Genomic DNA, 16,712 nt, shown 5'->3' with positions numbered 1-16,712 from the left:
GAATTATTTAACTTTCTTGAATCTTCTTACTATTATAATATAATTTGAGAGTTTCTCTACATGATGTGTTCCCTTTCAACCCTAAACTCTTAAGAAACTATATATTACTTTAATGTTACACAAAGATGCACAATACGAGTAACGCAATCTAGTAGCGATGTAGGAACACCTTGAACATTCAATTCGAGGTTATATTTATTTTATTTCGCCATGTGCGATGTTAACAGTTTATTACCTATATTAATGAAAATATCAAAATAGTCTAAGTTTACATAAGAAAAGTAATTGCTGCAATCATGAAAGTTAAAGTAATTAGTCGTGACCCAAACGACTTTCTTCGTGAGACCAAAAAGGAAAATCACAAAGGTATAATTATTGTTCATCAAATAACTGATTACTTTTACAAAACAAATTACAATTTTAGTGCCCAGAAACTATGACCCAAGTCTGCATCCTTTTGAAGCAGCGCGTGAATATGTCCGAGCACTAAATGCAACCAAACTAGACCGTGTTTTTGCCAAACCATTTATTGGCAATCTTGATGGCCATCGGGATTCAATATCATGCATCAGTAAGCATCCAATTCATCTTACTACACTTATAAGTGGTGCATTTGATGGTGAAGTAAGGGTGTGGGATATTACTCAGAAGAGATGCATGAGGGAATTTGTTGCACATGATGGCATTCTGCAAGGTGTTGTGTACATGCCTCATGGCAATGCTTTTTTGACTATTGGTGATGACAAAAATATTAAAATGTGGAAGTCACTCACTCCACAGTTTGGTGAAGAGGAAGCTCCAGTTAACACTATGCTCAGTAAGAGTGTATTATCTGCAATAAGTCATAGTTACAGGGATAAAACATTTGCTACATGTGGAGAAGTTTGTCAGATTTGGGAGGAGGGCAGGAATGAACCTATCAAGACATTCCAATGGGGTGTTGACAGTATGCATGCTGTAGCTTTCAATCCAGTGCAAAATAACTTGATGGCAGTTTGTGCCAGTGACAGGAGTGTAATTTTATATGATACAAGGGAAGCAGGACCATTGCGGAAAGTTGTGATGAAGTTGAGAGCCAATAAATTGGCATGGAATCCAATGGAGGCATTTATTTTCACTTGTGCCAATGAAGATTTTAAGTTAGTCTAAAATTTATATACATATAGTTAACTAAAGTAAAATGAACACTTTTTTCAGCCTGTACTCATTTGATACGAGAAATTTGCGGCAACCAGTCAACATTCACAAAGACCATGTTGATGCCGTAACTTGTATTGACTATGCGCCCACTGGTAAAGAATTTGTCACTGGAAGTTATGACAAGTCTATAAGGATATTCGAATGTGGCAAGGGACATTCCCGCGAGGTGTATCACACCAAGCGAATGCAGCGACTCACGTGCATTCAATGGTCCCTAGACAACAAATACATTTTAAGTGGTTCTGATGAAATGAACATTCGTATATGGAAGGCGCGAGCGTCCGAAAAACTTGGACCTGTATGTTATAAATATTTGCCTGTTTATTGGCTTAATTTTGTTCTTTTTGTATAGTTAAAACCAAGGGAAAAGGCCGCTTTGAATTATGCTGATGCTTTACGTGAGAAATTTGCTAGCCATCCGCAAATCCGTCGTATTGCTCGACATCGTCATGTGCCTAAACATATCTACAACGCGCAGCAAGAACACCGAACGATTCACGAGAAGGAGAAGCGCAAGGAGAGCAATCGTCGCACCCATTCCAAAAAGGGATCGGTTCCATTCGTACCTGAGAGGCAAAAGCATGTGCTCAGGGAGGAAAAATAGTTGTTTATTATTGATTTATTCTTATCTCACCAGAAGTAATAAAGTTCATGAACCCAATGTTATTTTTAATGCTGTTATCAAGTGTTTCTGGACCAGATTAGCTCATATCCCTACCACTTTACATCATTTTGTAAACTTTGCCTTCTGTACAATTCAAATAAAAAGCGACACTTTTACCACTTGTTCGAAGTCTATAAAATGAACGCATTGACAAGACGCTTGTCCATGATGAATCCTACATTTGCAAGAAGAAGTTGCAGTTCAAAATCAAGTAGTAGGTGTTTTCTTTGTAATAATTATAATTTTATAACATTTTAACCTAATACTTTGTGGAATTCTTCTAAATAAATATGTATAAACTCTATTTTAGCACTGATTGTTAAGAAAGAGGGTCATATAACGACGTTTGGAATCAACAGACCAGAAAAACGTAATTGCATCAACAGTTTAACTGCACAAAAACTCAAAGATGCAATCAAGGAGTTCGAGAATGACAGTAATGCTTATGTTGGTGTTTTGTATGGGCTTGGTGGTAATTTCTGTGCTGGTTATGATTTAAGTGAATTATCACAAGGAGGTACAGGAAATGAGATTTTTAATAAGCCAACTGGATATATGGTAAATATTTTCATAATGATGAGGTTGTACATCAATCTACAGATGATTTTAGGGACCAACATTAAGGCACATCAAAAAACCCATGGTAGCTGCAGTCAGTGGATATGCAGTGGCTGGTGGCCTTGAATTAGCTTTAATGTGTGATTTGAGAGTTGTAGAAGACAATGCTGTGATGGGTGTTTACTGCAGAAGGTTTGGTGTGCCATTGATCGATGGTGGCACTGTTAGGCTGCAAGCTTATGTCGGACTTTCAAGAGCAATGGATTATATTTTAACTGGCAGATCAATACCAGCCAAGGAAGCATTTGAAGTAGGAATTGCTAATAGGATTGTGGCAGTGGGCACAAGTTATGGTCAGGCAATTAATTTAGCAACATCATTGATTAAATTTCCACAAAAATGCATGAATGCAGATCGTGCATCTGCATACAACTCTGCATATTGCAAAGTGTATGATGATCTATTAAAATATGAGACTGAACATGGTATTCCCATTCTGACAGAGGAATCAGTGCAAGGTGCGCAAAGATTTGTTTCAGGTGTTGGGAGACATGGAAAGTTTCATAATTTAACTGAAAAAGTAAAACCAGAATGGGAAAAAGATGAGAATAAGCTACAGAATAAATTGTAAAAATATTGAAATATCTGTGATAATCTATCTATATTTATGTTTAAAATTGGCGAGTAACCTTTAGCCACGCAGCCACATTCGAACAGGAGGTAAGAGGAGTTGTGAGTTGAAATCAAAGCAGACCTCTTTGACTAGTTTTGTAAAATTATCTCTTTGCGCAATAATCACATTGTTTCCTATTCTTTATTACAATGAAGTAATTAATGGAGAAAACTTGACCCATATTTTTTCAGTTGGTATTAATATCCCATTGGGCGCGTCTATTTTTAAAGGATATTTCGTTTTGTCATCAATTTCATAGTCAAAATTCCATAGAATTAATGCTAAAGCTATTTTACTTTGTAATATTAAATGTTGTCTTTCAATGTCCAGATCGATGTTTCCTTCCAGCCTATCTGGGTTGAACACATCCGGTTCAATATACTTTTCTGCATCACGTTGAATGGCAAGAATTGATACAGCTAGTGGAGTTCCTTTTTCAATTTCAATATTATCAACAAGGAACGCTTCTGAAGTTTTCTTTCGCAATATTGGAATAGGTGGGTACATCCTCAACGATTCTAAGAAACAATAATTTTAATTAATATTGAATGCACTTATTTATAAATAATTCAATTACGTACCACGTATCACTGCATCCAAGTAAATCATTTCCTCTAAAGCATTGTAATGTAACGTGTAGTTATATTTTTCTAATATAGTACACACTTCACCTCGTAGTTTACTTTCCACATTTAAATTGCGTTTGATTTCTATCAGACTGTAACTAATAGTGACCGCTGAGGTTTCCACTCCACTTACAAAGAATGACATAACTTGCTCGGCAATTTCCTCAATCGTCATTTGCGTTTTTTCGCCGTCATCATTTTCTGCGTCCAGTAAACTTTGTAGGAAATCGTGACGCAACGTTGTACTCTGTTTGCGATATTCTATCGCCTCTTGAACAGTTTTCATATAGAATTTATGAGCAGTCGAGTCGTAAGCGCTCATTCTAAACCGTTTTGCAAATTGCGGAAACCAATCAATCACAAATTGCTTCACCACTGTTTTTAACGAAAATGCACCGGCACGCAAACTCATCTCACGTATTTTTGAACACAGTTTAGTCACTTTAAGAAATTCATTTCCAAACGCTAAAGATATCATCATTTCAGTTGAATAGCGCGTTGAAACATCACAAAAATCAATCTGTTTGTCACTTTTAGATGACTCCTGCAACGCTACGATCAGATTCGTTGCCGAATTCAAAATTACATCAAATAATTGTTGCGCATTTCTCTTGTCTTCGTACCGTTTATTTTGCACAATTGCACAGTTTTCCAGTGAGCGTAAATCCGTAAATAACAAAATATTTTCCCACGTTAGATATAAACCGGCAACGCGTTGGCCTTCAACTTTCATTTTCTTGTAAACGTCGCCCATCTCGTGAACTACATTCGTCATCGACAAGAACATTTTGATCTTGTACGTGGGCATGCCACGGCCCTCCCAATACTTTTTCTTCGGCCACACATACTGGTAAATTAATAACAGCACGATAATCACGCTCAATATTATGATCATACTCGCGTTGCGGTTTGCGCAAAACTGATTCGTGTCAATTTCGATCAAACGGCATTATTCGATACACATTCACATTGCGATGGTGAAACGAGTTTTAAATACACCGCACTCCGTTAGTTCAAGCGAAGTTTAAGTTTTGTTGTGATTTATTTTGATAATTACATAATGGTCGATAATATGTTGCCATTAACAAGTGGCCAACATGAAATATAATGTGTGAGTGTTCTACGACTTTGTGAGCAAGACTACCAAATTGAAGCGATAATTATTTGTTTTAGACAGAATGGTGGTACCGGGATTACGAACTGGTTTGAGCGTGTAGTGGCGGAAGCAGTAGGTATACATTTTATTGTATAAAAATGTAGCACTCAAATGCTAATTTGGTTGGCTTTTGAATGCGAATATATAGCTTGCGCATGGTTTGTTAATTTCACTTGTTAGAAATGTATGTCATTACAATAAAGTAATAAATAATTACGGTGATTACACCATCAAATGATCATTTTGCACTTTCTAGATGTGACAACAGTGACTCACTTCCAAAAATAAATTGGGTACCATTAGTTTAGAGTAAAAAATAAAACTTATTCAATGTCAAAACAATTTATAAGTTGCTGTTTGCTAATTTACAATTCAAAATTTGTTTTCTTTTATTGTCGGGCCTGGAAACTGACTTGTACTCCATTTTCTGCTTTAAGCGCCATTTTTATTGATAATTTTACATCTTCAATTGTTTTCACCGGAGTAAAAAACTTGTATTTTCTTAATAATGTCGCTAAAGAAGCTTTCAATGTGATCCATGCAAGTCTTGTTCTTACAAATTAAAATTTATAAATATTTATTTCAATTTGATTTCAATTTTATGATTTTAGATACCAAGTTCTTGCTCCAGCCAGAAACGGAATATAAGTAAATTTCTCCTGTTTAGCCACACTACTTGGAGAAAAACGTTCTGGATCAAATTTTAAAGGATTCTCCCAGTACGATATAATGGCGATCGATGCATCTTCAAAGGATAAAGCACAAGTTGTGTGCTTTTGGAACAATATTACCGTCTAATTCAAACTCATCTTCGGCAACTCTAGCGACAATGGGCACTGGCGGGAACAAACGTAAGACTTCCTTGATCACCTTCTCCATGTATACTAATTTTGACAAATCATTGTATTCAACAGGTCGATCAGCACCAAGAACATCCAATAATTCTTGATAGATTTTTTCCTGTATTTCTTGATGCATAGCCAATGATAAAATGGCAAAAGATACACCGGAAGCACATGTCTCAAACTCCTGACAAATAAATTTAATTAAATATTTAATTGGTTGATAAATATTAGTATAATTACCGCAACTATAAATGTATTCACTTCATCTTGGACGAATTTATCCGTAAAATGATTGTTTTCGCCTAAGTCAAATAATTGATCTATAAATTTGCGTTTTCGAGCTCCTTTTACATAGGTTGTTATATCATTCTTGTTTTGGGCTTTATTTTTTCGTATCTTGCTTTTCTTGTGTAGAAAATCTAGGAAATAATTTATGGTTTTGAAAAGTTTAGTAGAAAATAAACATGTATACTTTTCGGCCGAATTCAAGGGCATAATTTAATGCTTTTTGTTGGGTTCTATAATCTTTGGTCCATTTATACAAGAAATCTGGATGTTTTATTAGTGAAATAACTCTGTACATAGTCAACTCCAAAAAACTAAAAACATGAAATAAACATAACTAAAGTTGATCAATCAAATTATTAATTTGTTACTTACGTCTCTGCATTGGTGTTTAATTCAGCGCCTTTAGTTTGTACGTCTACTTCAACGTCAAATGCAGCTTCTAAAACAGTTTAATTTTTTAGGAAATTAAAGAATTGGCTACTCAAAATATCTAACTCACTAACAAACATCTCAATAATGCATTTAGCTATATCATATGTTATATCAAACGTGGTTCCAACTTTTGCCAGCCATTTTTCCGCAAGGACATCCGCGCATTTTCTCATATCATCTGTATATGGAGCAATTACATCCGGATGCATGGTGGGTCCCATTGCTTTGCGATGTTGTTTCCATTCCACGCCGCCGATGCGAAAAATACTGTCACCGACAAAACCAGCAAAGAAATCGTAAATGTAATGTTTTCGTTTGGTGTTGGGATGGGTGAGTATGATGGCCATGTGTGCTGCTTTATATGTCATTATTGTTTTACTTCCTAGGACATTTATAAGGCGGCCAGACTCTTGAGACAAATATTCGTAAAATTCCATGAAACCTAAAATATTTTATTTATGTAGACCGAAGTATAATATATCGCGTTTATTTAATAGCAAACTTTTCATTGATGGATTCACATATTTTAAAACTCCGAGATGTCCTAGAAAAGGGATGTATGTGAATGTTTGATGTTTAGGATACTTCCATGTTAAGTATAAAGTGCGTCTATGCTGCACAATTTGTATTAAAATGAAGAGCAAGATTGCAACTATTAAAACCAACATGTTTAGACAACTAATTTTTCAACTAAATCATTTCATTTGCGAGAAGATGCAATTTATATAAATTTAAGAAATTAAATTTTGAATATAAAATTTGAACTTAGTACACTTTTGTCGATTACAATTTACAGGGCAAAAACATTTAATCAGTGTTATAATAAATAAATGCTTTAAGACATAAATTACGCTCGATAAATTTGCGATAATATCCGTGAGTATAATTTCCTTGCAGTTGTGCAATCAAGCAGACGGTTAAAGGTTTATTGTTGATGGAATAAATTTAAATTTATAATACAACAATAAATTGGCATTATGTGCATTGTCTGGTATAAAAAAAAAGAACGCCGAGTAAATTTGTGGAATTTGATTAAGAGCGCGTTTTGAAGCGACTTAATCTCAATCTCAAGTACTTCTGCTATTTTTGTTGCGAGTTAATTCAATACGTTTTAAATAAAATTATTCATTACAATGTGTACAAGTAATGAATTGATCTTGAGGTTAATTCAAAGTCAGAAACAAACTGAATACAAAATAGAAGCAGGAAATAAAAGAAAATCCTTGTTAATACTAAAAGTTTAGGTTTATAGTTTGATATACAACTTGATTTTATTGCTAAAATACAAAAAAAAATCTAATGGAACCCATTTATAACTTGATTTGGTGGTATTTAATTCATCATCATAAAACTTTGCATTTTGGGGAGTGTGTGCTTCTTGTGTGTTTCACATAGCGTCATGGACTAATTAAATCTCTAAATTTTGTTAGACGGTAAAGGTGATTCGTATTCATGGCATCGTATGAGGGTAGCGGTAAAAGTGACTCCTATTCAAGGCACCGTACGAGGGTGGCGGTAGAAGTGACTCGTATTCGGGATACTGTTCAAAGGTAGCGGTAGAAGTGACTCCCATTCAGGACACCGTACGAGGATAGCGGTACAAGTGACTCTTATTCAAGGCACCATATTTACGAGTTACTTGTACGGAGCATCGAATGCGAGTCACTTTTACCCCTACCCTCATAGGGTGCCATAAATACGAGTAACCTGTGCATTTACTTTTCTACGATGCACCGAATGAGAGACATTGCTCATGTTTTTTTGAGTACATTTAGTAAAAAGTATAATTCTTTTTTAGTAACATTCTTTTCAATTCATAAATTTTATTTTCATAGAATTTTTATAATCCATAACAATTTATATCAAACACCATTATCTAAACTTTATACTTCTAGTTTAACAAAACACAAAATAAATCAAACAAACTTGGAATCAACGAAATGAATAATTAAATCTTTCATCTGTTGATGATACAACCGCTCCTTTTCTGGATTAACATACATGTTGGCTAAAAAGTCTCCTTCGGTAATATCAGGCGCATCTTCACTCTCAGTCAACATAGCTTTACGTATCAGAAAACTGAGCACCAATCCAAACTTACTCAATTTTTCCCAATGTTGCTTAAACGTTTTGTATGGATAGATTTCCTCTACTTTGAGATTAAACTTGGCCAGGTGTTTCCCCAAAGCATCATGATACACTTTCAAGAAATACTCCAAGTTTTCATAACTTTCTTTTGGCGAAATCGTATAGAAAAAGTATGACAAATCCAAAGCTGGTGATCCTAACCTCATTAATTGGAAATCTAACATTTTCATATCGTTGGGTTTGGTATGGTCTTTGCTATCATAATGATACATTCCATTATTGCACCAACAGTCACCTTGCAAAATCACATCTGCTTCATGAAAAGTCAAGATTGCTTCCATTTCTTTTGGCAAAGTCTCACCAAATTTGGTCAATGCATCAATATACTTTTTTTCTTTCACTGAATCAAATATGTTGACAATTTTTTTAATTCCACCTTGAATTTGTGCAGTAAAACCCATTTTGATAACAAATCTTAAAAATACGTCGTCTTTCATGCTTTCCGTGATCTTTTCGTACATTTTCGGGTTTATTTTTTGCATGGCATAAGACGTACCATGGAATTTCGCGAATGTCTTCAAGGCGAATTCCAAGTGCTCTTTGTTCATCAACTTTTTGCGATCCCATAAATCGTAATCACTCACCTTAAGGTTTTCCAACACCAACAATTCGTTGAGGGGTTCTTTAATAGAACCGTAAAACTTTGGCACATTGTCGAACCCATCTTCAATATGATTCTCCAGCTGAAGTTTGGTGAATGCCGGGATAATTTCCTCGTAAAACTTGACTTCATTTAGATAAACATCACGCAGTGGAAGACTTTCATGCGACTTGGGGTTGCGATGCGAAAATTTAAACACAACGTCCAACTTTTTGCCTTTCCCGACTAATTGCACAGCTTGAACAGTACCCAAATATCCATCTCCTTTGTTGGTTGAATATTTCAAGTCCAGTGTACAATCTGGGATGTTTTCTTTAATGCCCACTTCACGTACGATGGTGGTAAAATCGTAGTCTGTCATTTTTAAATTCAGCTATGAATCAAACAGAAGTTGAAATCGTAATGATGCAGACAGCTCAATCATTTCCGAAATATAAACAAAACTCAAGGCCAAATCATCAAAACATTTGCTACTTTGATTTTGGTAAGTGTTTATTTACTAAATAACCCACAACGGTAATAAGTCATTAAATGACGTGAGAATTATAAAAAAAAAACTATTTTATCTTTGTTTTTACGACGTGAATATTTTATTTAAAATAGCAATTAATTTACATTATAATCTAAGTGCATTACTAAACAAAACACGGGTTAATGGAAACAGATCATTAAATAATAATAAAAACGAAATAATAGTAAAATGTTAATCGTCTCGCTAATAAATACAGATATTTGGTATAAAAAATTGATGATTTTACAAAAATTCACGATCAATAAAATGTATCACAATGTCTTTCATCTGCTGCTTGTAGAGTTTATCTTTTTCTTCATCAATATACATAGTATTTAGGTAATCAACTCCTTCGGCGAAATCAGGAGCATCTTCTTGTTCCAACAACATCATTTTACGCATGGAAAATGCTTGAATTAATCCAAAAAGTGATATTTTTTTCCAATGGTTTAAAAACACACTGTAAGGATACACTTCCTCAATATTTAAATCAAATGCGTTTAGGTGATCTGCCAGAGCTTGATGATAAAATTTCATGTATTTATCCAGATCGTCAATATTTTCTTTTGATGCAATAGTATAAAAGAAGTATGACAAATCCATAACAATCGAACCAGTTTGAATTATCTGCCAGTCTAATAATTTAATATTTGTAGGTGTTGATCGATCGTTTTCATCATCATACTGATACATTGCATTGTTATTCCAACAATCGCCTTGCAAAATAACATCATACTTATCATGATAATCAAGAATTGGATCAATTAATTCTTTCATATTAACACGGAAATACTCCAGCTTTTCATAATATTTTTTCTCAGTGTTTGGATCAAAAATATTCATGGTGTTAATATGGTCACTTGTTTGCGTATATAAATCACTTTTTTCAACAAAATCTTTCCAAATATTGAAATCATCCAGACCATCAGTGATGTTCAAATACAACTCAGGATCTAATTTTTTCATTGCCATTGACGTACCGTGCAGTTTTGCAAATGTTTTCAACGCGAGTTCTAAATGCGATGAATTCATTTGCTTTTTTCTATCCCACAAGTGATAATTACTGCATTGAATATTCTCCATTGCTAGACACTCGTTTAGTGGTTCATTAATGCATCCATAATACGCTACTGAATGGTTAAATGGATCCTGGACGTTGTGTTTATCTTGAAACTTTGTAAAAGCCGGCGCAATCTGCTCGTAGAAACGAATTTCTGATGTGTATGCATGACGCAGAGGTAGATTTTCATGAGCGATGGGATCACGATGAGAATATTTAAAAACCACTTCTAATTTTTTATTACTGCCAACAATTGACACCGCACGTACTGATCCGGTATAACCGTCACCTTTGTTTGAGACTGAATGATATTCAAGTCGGTGATCATTGATTGTTTCTCTACTCGCGATGCTGCGAGCTAAATCGGTAAAGTCGTAGTTGCTCATTCTGATTCAGACTACTTCACACTACTGATTGTTACAAGTGGTGGTATCTTCCTCAACACTTGCAGTTTATATACTCGTATGGTAGGAAAATTTACACAAGGCACTCAATATATTCATTCGTTAATGGCCGTAAACAGTCATGTATTTACAATTGCAGTGTTATTTTTATACTTAGTGTTAACAATAAAAGTAAATAAATATTTGATCTTGCGAAACATGCAATATCCTGTGTGGGTTTGAACTAGACATGTTTTTGACTAAATTTCTAATAAACATCTACCAGACAAAAATACAAGTTAATGCCCTGCCAAATATTCTTTAAAAATAGCTAAAGTTATTTTTATTTGATTTATCAACAACATAAACTTTTTTTTTATTTTGAAGATTTATTGATACAATAATTAATTATTCATAACAGGTACGATTAAATTATTCTAACATGTTTTGATCAACAAAATGCATAACAATATCTCTCATTTGTTCTTTATAGACCTCTTCTTGATCTTTAGTTAAGTGTAACTTAAGCATAAAATCATCAAGGCCTTCAGCAAAATCAAAAGTATCTTTAGCTTCAATCAACATCATCTTACGCAGTGTAAACGTCATTAAAAATCCAAATATCGATAATTTTTTCCAGGCTTTATAAAATACTTCATATGGATAAACATCTTCGATATCAAGACCAAACGCTTTCAAATGATCAGACATGGAATCATGGTATAACTTCATAAAATAATCCAAATTATCCATACAAGATTTCTCAGCGATAGTGTAAAAAAAGTAGGACAAATCCATTATAACTGAACCAGATGCGATGATTTGCCAATCTAAAAGTGTAACATTTTTCGGCTTGCTACGATCATTCATATCATGATATTGATACATAGCGTTGTTACTCCAACAATCTCCCTGTACAATAACATCATATTGGTCATGATAAGTAACAACCGCATTCATTACATCATGTATATTCACTCGGAAGTGTTCCAATTTATCTGCGTAGGGTTTCTCAAGGTCGAAATAATTAAAAGATTGTATGATGTCGCTGACTTGTCTGTACATATCCGCCTTTTGGAAAAAATCGGCCCAAATGTTAAACTCACCGAAAGCAGCCGTAATTTTCATATAAAGTTCCGGGTCTAATTTTTTCATAGCCATGGATGTACCATGGAGTTTTGCAAATGTTTTCAACGCTAGTTCTAAATGCGCCGAGTCCATGAGTTTTTTCCTGTCCCATAAGTCGTGATTATTACATCTTAAATTCTCCAGAGCAAGACATTCATTCAATGCCTCGTTGATGCATCCATAATACTTTGCTGTATTGTTGAAAGGTTGTTCAACATTATACCGAGCTTGAAATGATGCGAAAGCTGGTGCGATTTCTTCGTAGAACTGAATTTCGTTGATGTAAATTTCTCTGAGAGGTAAATTTTCGTGAACTCTTGGGTCTCGATGAGAATATTTAAAAACCACTTCTAGTTTCTTATTACTTCCAATGATTGTCACCGCACGGACTGTTCCGGTATAGCCATCGCCTTTTTTCGATGAGTATTGATATTCAAGTTTATAATCTTTGATGTTTTCACGAGTCGCGACATTGCGGGCAATGGTTGTAAAATCGTAGTCGGTCATATCTGCTCGCAACTCAATCAATGACTGTCCAAGGCAAAGTGTTAACAACAATTTATATATTATGTACTCGTGCATTGAGCTAAGCATGCGTCAATGCCACATTACATAACATTGACTATGATTATAATTTATTAAAGCAGATAATAAATACGTTTCATTAGTTAAATATTTTTATTTTTATACAAATCTTAATATAATAGACATGTGACTGTTGAAAAATGCTTTATAATGTTTAAAAATATTTATTTTTTTATTAGATAAGATATTTTTGTTAGAAATGTTGATTGTTATGTCAGTGTTAAGTACTTTAAATTTCATTAACTAAATAAATTCACGGTCAACAAAATGTACCAGAACTTCCTTAATTTGTTGTCTATATGTTATCGCCTTTTCTTTATTAATGCGTATTTCCGGAAATCCACTACTTTCAGTAAAGTCCGGTGCTTCATCACTATCTAACAACATCATCTGTCTGAGAAGTACTGTCATCGAAAGACCAAACAATGCAAATCTTTTCCATTGCGATTTAAATGCATCAAACGGAAATACTTCATCGGCATTTAAATCAAAAGCTTTCAGATGTGTGGATAAGGAGTCATGGTATATCTTCAAATAATAATCCAATTTATCCATTGTCTCTTTAGATGCAATCGAATAAAAAAAGTAGGACACGTCCATTACCACTGGACCAGTTTTAACCAATTGCCAATCTAGTAACTTAACATCTTTTGGTTTTAAGCGATTGTTCATATCTTCATACTGATACATTGCGTTGTTACACCAGCAATCTCCTTGAAGAATAGCGTCGTATTGGTCGTGGTAGTTGGTGACCTCTAGAATAAATTTACTAACATTTTGTCTATAATGACGCACACGTTCTAAATAATGTGCTTCGGTAATAGGATCAAAAATATCTTCATTTTTCTCCACTGTTTGTGCCACACTCTTCCACATTCCTGCATTTTCTGCATGTTCACCCAGTATATTATATGAATTCAACTTAGCTGTTATTTTTTTAAACAAGTCTGGATCCAACACTTTCATTGCCATGGAAGTGCTGTGATATTTTCCGAAAGCTTTCAATGCCACTTCTAAGTGTCCAGGGTTCATCATTTGCTTCCGATCCCAGACATCGAAATTACGCTCTCTTAAATTCTCCAAAACGATGCATTCATGTAACGGTTCATCGATATGTCCGTAATATGCAGGCAGGTTGTGAAATGGATCCTTGATGTGGTGTTCTTTTTGAAACTGCATCAATGCTGGTGCAATTGTTTGATAAAATAAAATCTCTTTGGTGTAAATTTCTTGCAGTGGCATTGTTGTGTGGGCTTTTGGATCACGATGCGAGATTTTGAACACTACATCTAGTTTTTTGTTTGATCCTTGAAGAGTGGCTGCTTGGACTGATCCAGTGTATCCATCGCCTTTTTTCGATGCAGCGTGAAGTTCCAGTTTGCAGTCTTGGATGCCTTCACTGGCCGCCACATCACGCACGATTTTCGTAAAATCGTAACTGGACATTCTTGCTGCTAGTGAATTTGGGACACAACTGAGTGATTTGCGGAATTGGCTATTATTATATTAATGATGGTATGTGCAATTATCAGCTTAATCTATCGCATTGGCCATTTTTAAACAATTTGCCCTTGAGAAGTGAAACTTACCTCTACTCACAATATTATTTATAAATGTATTGTATATTTCAGGCATTCCTGATTGCGATAACTCTTATCTATTCACATAAATAAAATCAGTTCAAAAACAATTCTGGATTATAAAACTTCTAATTTAGCTTTTAAAATTGATTTATTTGAAATTTTAATTTTAATACATCCACACCATAAAAGTCACAAAACCATAAAATTCTCTAAATAATATTAAAATATAATTAACATATATATCCATTATCAACCATATGATAAATAAGTTCCCGTATACGTTCTTTATACTGATCCTCACTTCTGCTTTCAAAGTCAAAGCTATTCATTACACTGTTATCATCATTAGCTTTACTATCGGCAACATCAGCCAAATCTGGCACTTCATCAACATCACTAAGCATAATTTTAATCAAGAAAACCGCCATAAAATACCCAAATCTACTGTATATCTTCCAGTGTTCTTTCAGTTTACTAAACGGAAAAATATCATTCGAGTCCAAGCCAAATTCAGCGAGATGATCATGAAGGCTTTGATGATATATCTTTAGATATTCATCTAAATGTTGAAAGTTTGTTTTATCTGAGCACACATAATAGAAATAAGATAAATCCAATACAGGGGACCCTTCCTTGCACAATTGGAAGTCTATTAATTGAATCGAATCCGGTTTGCTTTCATCATCAGCGTTCTGTAAAAATAATAATCAAATGAGGTGTCTGGTGTTGATTTTTTTTCATTTTGATAAATAGTTTACCTTGTATTTAAACATCATATTATTACACCAACAATCTCCATGTAAAATGATAGAATAATCATCTAAATCACTAGTAGCTTCGAATTTCTCCATTGATACTGAGTTAAACTCCGAAATAATATCATAATACTTTTGGTCTTTGATTGGATCAAAGAAATCTTTAACTTTCCCGGACATTTTCTTCATCAACCCGCTAAATCCATCTGTTCTATTGAACAACTGCATCATATCTACCAAGTTACTTGTCATTTCTTTATACAACGCTGGATTTAGTTTCTTGATTGCATAGTTTGTTCCATGATAACGCCCGTATTCGTAAAAGACAAACTTTAAATGTTCGTGGTTCATTGGTTTCTTTCTGTTCCATAATTTGTAGCCATACTGTTTTAGATTCTCTAAAAACAGAATCTCTTCATGGTTTTGTCTACGAATAGCATAACACTTCGGATAGTTTACGAATGGATTTTGCACGTTGTGTTCTATCTGAAAGTTTAGCTGGGACGGCACAATTTTATCATAAAACCACATTTCTGTCAGGAATGCTTCCCTGATCGGTGCTTGTCTGCGTAGATTCGCACTGGTGGCCGCATACTTTACAATCACTTCCAAACTTTTGTTCCTTCCTATCAATTCAATCGCTTTTACTACGCCGAGATACCCATCGCCTTTTTCATTCGCGTATTTATATTGAACTTCCGGAGCAATAATATGTTCAGTACAAGAAACCTGCTTCACCAACGGTGCCAAATTCACCTCCTCCATTATTTTTTTATTTGCATATGTAATATACAAGTGTTAATGCAAATGTTGCCGATATTACTGTGAGTGTTTAGTTTGACTAGAATTTATTTATACTTGTTTGGTTTTTGATGTAACCTTGGGGGAGGCAGCGGTTTCTGATGATTTGTTATTATGATATTTGAGAGTTCAGAGCTACTTTAGAAGAGTCATGATGATCATTAGAAATATTGCCCACAATTAAAGTATAGATAATAATGGTTTAAGTACTATTCACACAATATATCTCGCTTGTCTAAATGAAAGTGATTTAAACTAATTGGGACCAAAGAGCGTTTTAACAATAAAATTGCATACTCACTCTATATATTTATAGATTATGTAAACTTTGCGTTAGATAAGATATGAAAATGTGTGGTAAGACCACACGCCATGGAAATATATAATTTTTTTCAAAAATCTTTTAAATTTTGCGGTGTTAAAGATGAGAGAAACATCATATTAAACAAAAACAATGTTTATATCAATAAAAACATGTTTTTTACTCTTATATTTACTCTTTTTAATGTATTTACAGTATTGTTAATTGCTACTTACCTTTTCTCGTCATAAAACATATTCATTCATCATACATTCTGCAAATAAACATTTGTAAATCTCTTATCAATGTTATTAATGGCATATATTTTAATAAATATTTTTTATTATGTAGAGCATTAATCAAGGCCACACAACATATTTACCATTCATTATTTATTATTATTTATTTAAATAT

At 34.0% G+C, this 16,712-nt stretch overlaps 8 protein-coding genes and 2 long non-coding RNA genes across 10 annotated transcripts; 3 read left to right on the top strand and 7 right to left on the bottom strand.

Moving 5' to 3' along the window:
• Positions 1-177: 177 nt before the first annotated feature.
• On the top strand, positions 178-1,861 carry LOC135790094 (DDB1- and CUL4-associated factor 13). The gene is made up of 4 exons (XM_065300143.1): positions 178-366; positions 425-1,139; positions 1,198-1,498; positions 1,553-1,861. The coding sequence occupies exons 1-4, from the start codon at positions 297-299 to the stop codon at positions 1,802-1,804; spliced, it is 1,338 nt and encodes a 445-aa protein (XP_065156215.1). The 5' UTR covers positions 178-296; the 3' UTR covers positions 1,805-1,861.
• Positions 1,862-1,916: 55 nt separating this feature from the next.
• On the top strand, positions 1,917-3,064 carry LOC135790096 (short-chain-enoyl-CoA hydratase-like). Its single transcript, XM_065300146.1, has 3 exons — positions 1,917-2,078; positions 2,175-2,422; positions 2,475-3,064. The coding sequence occupies exons 1-3, from the start codon at positions 2,003-2,005 to the stop codon at positions 3,051-3,053; spliced, it is 903 nt and encodes a 300-aa protein (XP_065156218.1). The 5' UTR covers positions 1,917-2,002; the 3' UTR covers positions 3,054-3,064.
• Positions 3,065-3,185: 121 nt separating this feature from the next.
• Positions 3,186-4,967, bottom strand: LOC135790095 (probable cytochrome P450 6a21). Its single transcript, XM_065300144.1, has 2 exons — positions 3,677-4,967; positions 3,186-3,613 (listed from the first exon to the last, which is right to left on the bottom strand). Exons 1-2 carry the CDS (start codon positions 4,614-4,616, stop codon positions 3,240-3,242), a joined length of 1,314 nt encoding a protein of 437 aa, XP_065156216.1. The 5' UTR covers positions 4,617-4,967; the 3' UTR covers positions 3,186-3,239.
• A 40-nt stretch (positions 4,968-5,007) lies between these two features.
• LOC135790097 (uncharacterized) lies at positions 5,008-5,935 on the top strand. Its single transcript, XR_010547697.1, has 3 exons — positions 5,008-5,417; positions 5,489-5,728; positions 5,792-5,935. It is a non-coding gene; the product is annotated as an uncharacterized lncRNA (long non-coding RNA).
• A 265-nt stretch (positions 5,936-6,200) lies between these two features.
• LOC135790099 (uncharacterized) lies at positions 6,201-6,732 on the bottom strand. Its single transcript, XR_010547699.1, has 3 exons — positions 6,510-6,732; positions 6,383-6,449; positions 6,201-6,321 (listed from the first exon to the last, which is right to left on the bottom strand). It is a non-coding gene; the product is annotated as an uncharacterized lncRNA (long non-coding RNA).
• Positions 6,733-8,245: 1,513 nt separating this feature from the next.
• Positions 8,246-9,636, bottom strand: LOC135790530 (uncharacterized). The gene has a single exon (XM_065300762.1). It carries the CDS (start codon positions 9,550-9,552, stop codon positions 8,359-8,361), a length of 1,194 nt encoding a protein of 397 aa, XP_065156834.1. The 5' UTR covers positions 9,553-9,636; the 3' UTR covers positions 8,246-8,358.
• Positions 9,637-9,751: 115 nt separating this feature from the next.
• On the bottom strand, positions 9,752-11,162 carry LOC135790529 (uncharacterized). Its single transcript, XM_065300760.1, has one exon. It carries the CDS (start codon positions 11,146-11,148, stop codon positions 9,946-9,948), a length of 1,203 nt encoding a protein of 400 aa, XP_065156832.1. The 5' UTR covers positions 11,149-11,162; the 3' UTR covers positions 9,752-9,945.
• Positions 11,163-11,514: 352 nt separating this feature from the next.
• Positions 11,515-12,835, bottom strand: LOC135790527 (uncharacterized). Its single transcript, XM_065300758.1, has one exon. The coding sequence runs from the start codon at positions 12,778-12,780 to the stop codon at positions 11,578-11,580; it is 1,203 nt and encodes a 400-aa protein (XP_065156830.1). The 5' UTR covers positions 12,781-12,835; the 3' UTR covers positions 11,515-11,577.
• Positions 12,836-12,932: 97 nt separating this feature from the next.
• Positions 12,933-14,373, bottom strand: LOC135790528 (uncharacterized). The gene has a single exon (XM_065300759.1). It carries the CDS (start codon positions 14,302-14,304, stop codon positions 13,102-13,104), a length of 1,203 nt encoding a protein of 400 aa, XP_065156831.1. The 5' UTR covers positions 14,305-14,373; the 3' UTR covers positions 12,933-13,101.
• A 197-nt stretch (positions 14,374-14,570) lies between these two features.
• Positions 14,571-16,049, bottom strand: LOC135791054 (uncharacterized). The gene is made up of 2 exons (XM_065301366.1): positions 15,200-16,049; positions 14,571-15,133 (listed from the first exon to the last, which is right to left on the bottom strand). Exons 1-2 carry the CDS (start codon positions 15,959-15,961, stop codon positions 14,672-14,674), a joined length of 1,224 nt encoding a protein of 407 aa, XP_065157438.1. The 5' UTR covers positions 15,962-16,049; the 3' UTR covers positions 14,571-14,671.
• Between the last annotated feature and the right edge of the window lie 663 nt (positions 16,050-16,712).

This window comes from Atheta coriaria, unplaced genomic scaffold (assembly GCF_025399875.1).
Source record: "Atheta coriaria isolate IRGN ID8LTWV9N9 unplaced genomic scaffold, Caltech_Dcor_3.1 hic_scaffold_4_pilon, whole genome shotgun sequence".
Taxonomy (NCBI): domain Eukaryota; kingdom Metazoa; phylum Arthropoda; class Insecta; order Coleoptera; family Staphylinidae; genus Dalotia; species Dalotia coriaria.
This window is presented reverse-complemented; position numbering and strand designations above follow the sequence as displayed.

What these genes read in the sequence shown, in the direction of transcription:
- LOC135790528 (XM_065300759.1), bottom strand. Translation starts at nt 14,304, where the DNA reads ATGTCCAGTTACGATTTTACGAAAATCGTGCGTGATGTGGCGGCCAGT.
- LOC135791054 (XM_065301366.1), bottom strand. Translation starts at nt 15,961, where the DNA reads ATGGAGGAGGTGAATTTGGCACCGTTGGTGAAGCAGGTTTCTTGTACT. An exon ending in ATATGATGTTTAAATACAAG is followed by an intron (nt 15,134 to 15,199) that starts GTAAACTATTTA and finishes TTATTTTTACAG; the next exon opens with AACGCTGATGATGAAAGCAA.
- LOC135790529 (XM_065300760.1), bottom strand. Translation starts at nt 11,148, where the DNA reads ATGAGCAACTACGACTTTACCGATTTAGCTCGCAGCATCGCGAGTAGA.
- LOC135790530 (XM_065300762.1), bottom strand. Translation starts at nt 9,552, where the DNA reads ATGACAGACTACGATTTTACCACCATCGTACGTGAAGTGGGCATTAAA.
- LOC135790527 (XM_065300758.1), bottom strand. Translation starts at nt 12,780, where the DNA reads ATGACCGACTACGATTTTACAACCATTGCCCGCAATGTCGCGACTCGT.
- LOC135790094 (XM_065300143.1), top strand. Translation starts at nt 297, where the DNA reads ATGAAAGTTAAAGTAATTAGTCGTGACCCAAACGACTTTCTTCGTGAG. An exon ending in TGTGCCAATGAAGATTTTAA is followed by an intron (nt 1,140 to 1,197) that starts GTTAGTCTAAAA and finishes CACTTTTTTCAG; the next exon opens with CCTGTACTCATTTGATACGA. An exon ending in CGTCCGAAAAACTTGGACCT is followed by an intron (nt 1,499 to 1,552) that starts GTATGTTATAAA and finishes CTTTTTGTATAG; the next exon opens with TTAAAACCAAGGGAAAAGGC.
- LOC135790095 (XM_065300144.1), bottom strand. Translation starts at nt 4,616, where the DNA reads ATGATCATAATATTGAGCGTGATTATCGTGCTGTTATTAATTTACCAG. An exon ending in CTTGGATGCAGTGATACGTG is followed by an intron (nt 3,614 to 3,676) that starts GTACGTAATTGA and finishes ATTGTTTCTTAG; the next exon opens with AATCGTTGAGGATGTACCCA.
- LOC135790096 (XM_065300146.1), top strand. Translation starts at nt 2,003, where the DNA reads ATGAACGCATTGACAAGACGCTTGTCCATGATGAATCCTACATTTGCA. An exon ending in TTGCAGTTCAAAATCAAGTA is followed by an intron (nt 2,079 to 2,174) that starts GTAGGTGTTTTC and finishes ACTCTATTTTAG; the next exon opens with CACTGATTGTTAAGAAAGAG. An exon ending in ATAAGCCAACTGGATATATG is followed by an intron (nt 2,423 to 2,474) that starts GTAAATATTTTC and finishes AGATGATTTTAG; the next exon opens with GGACCAACATTAAGGCACAT.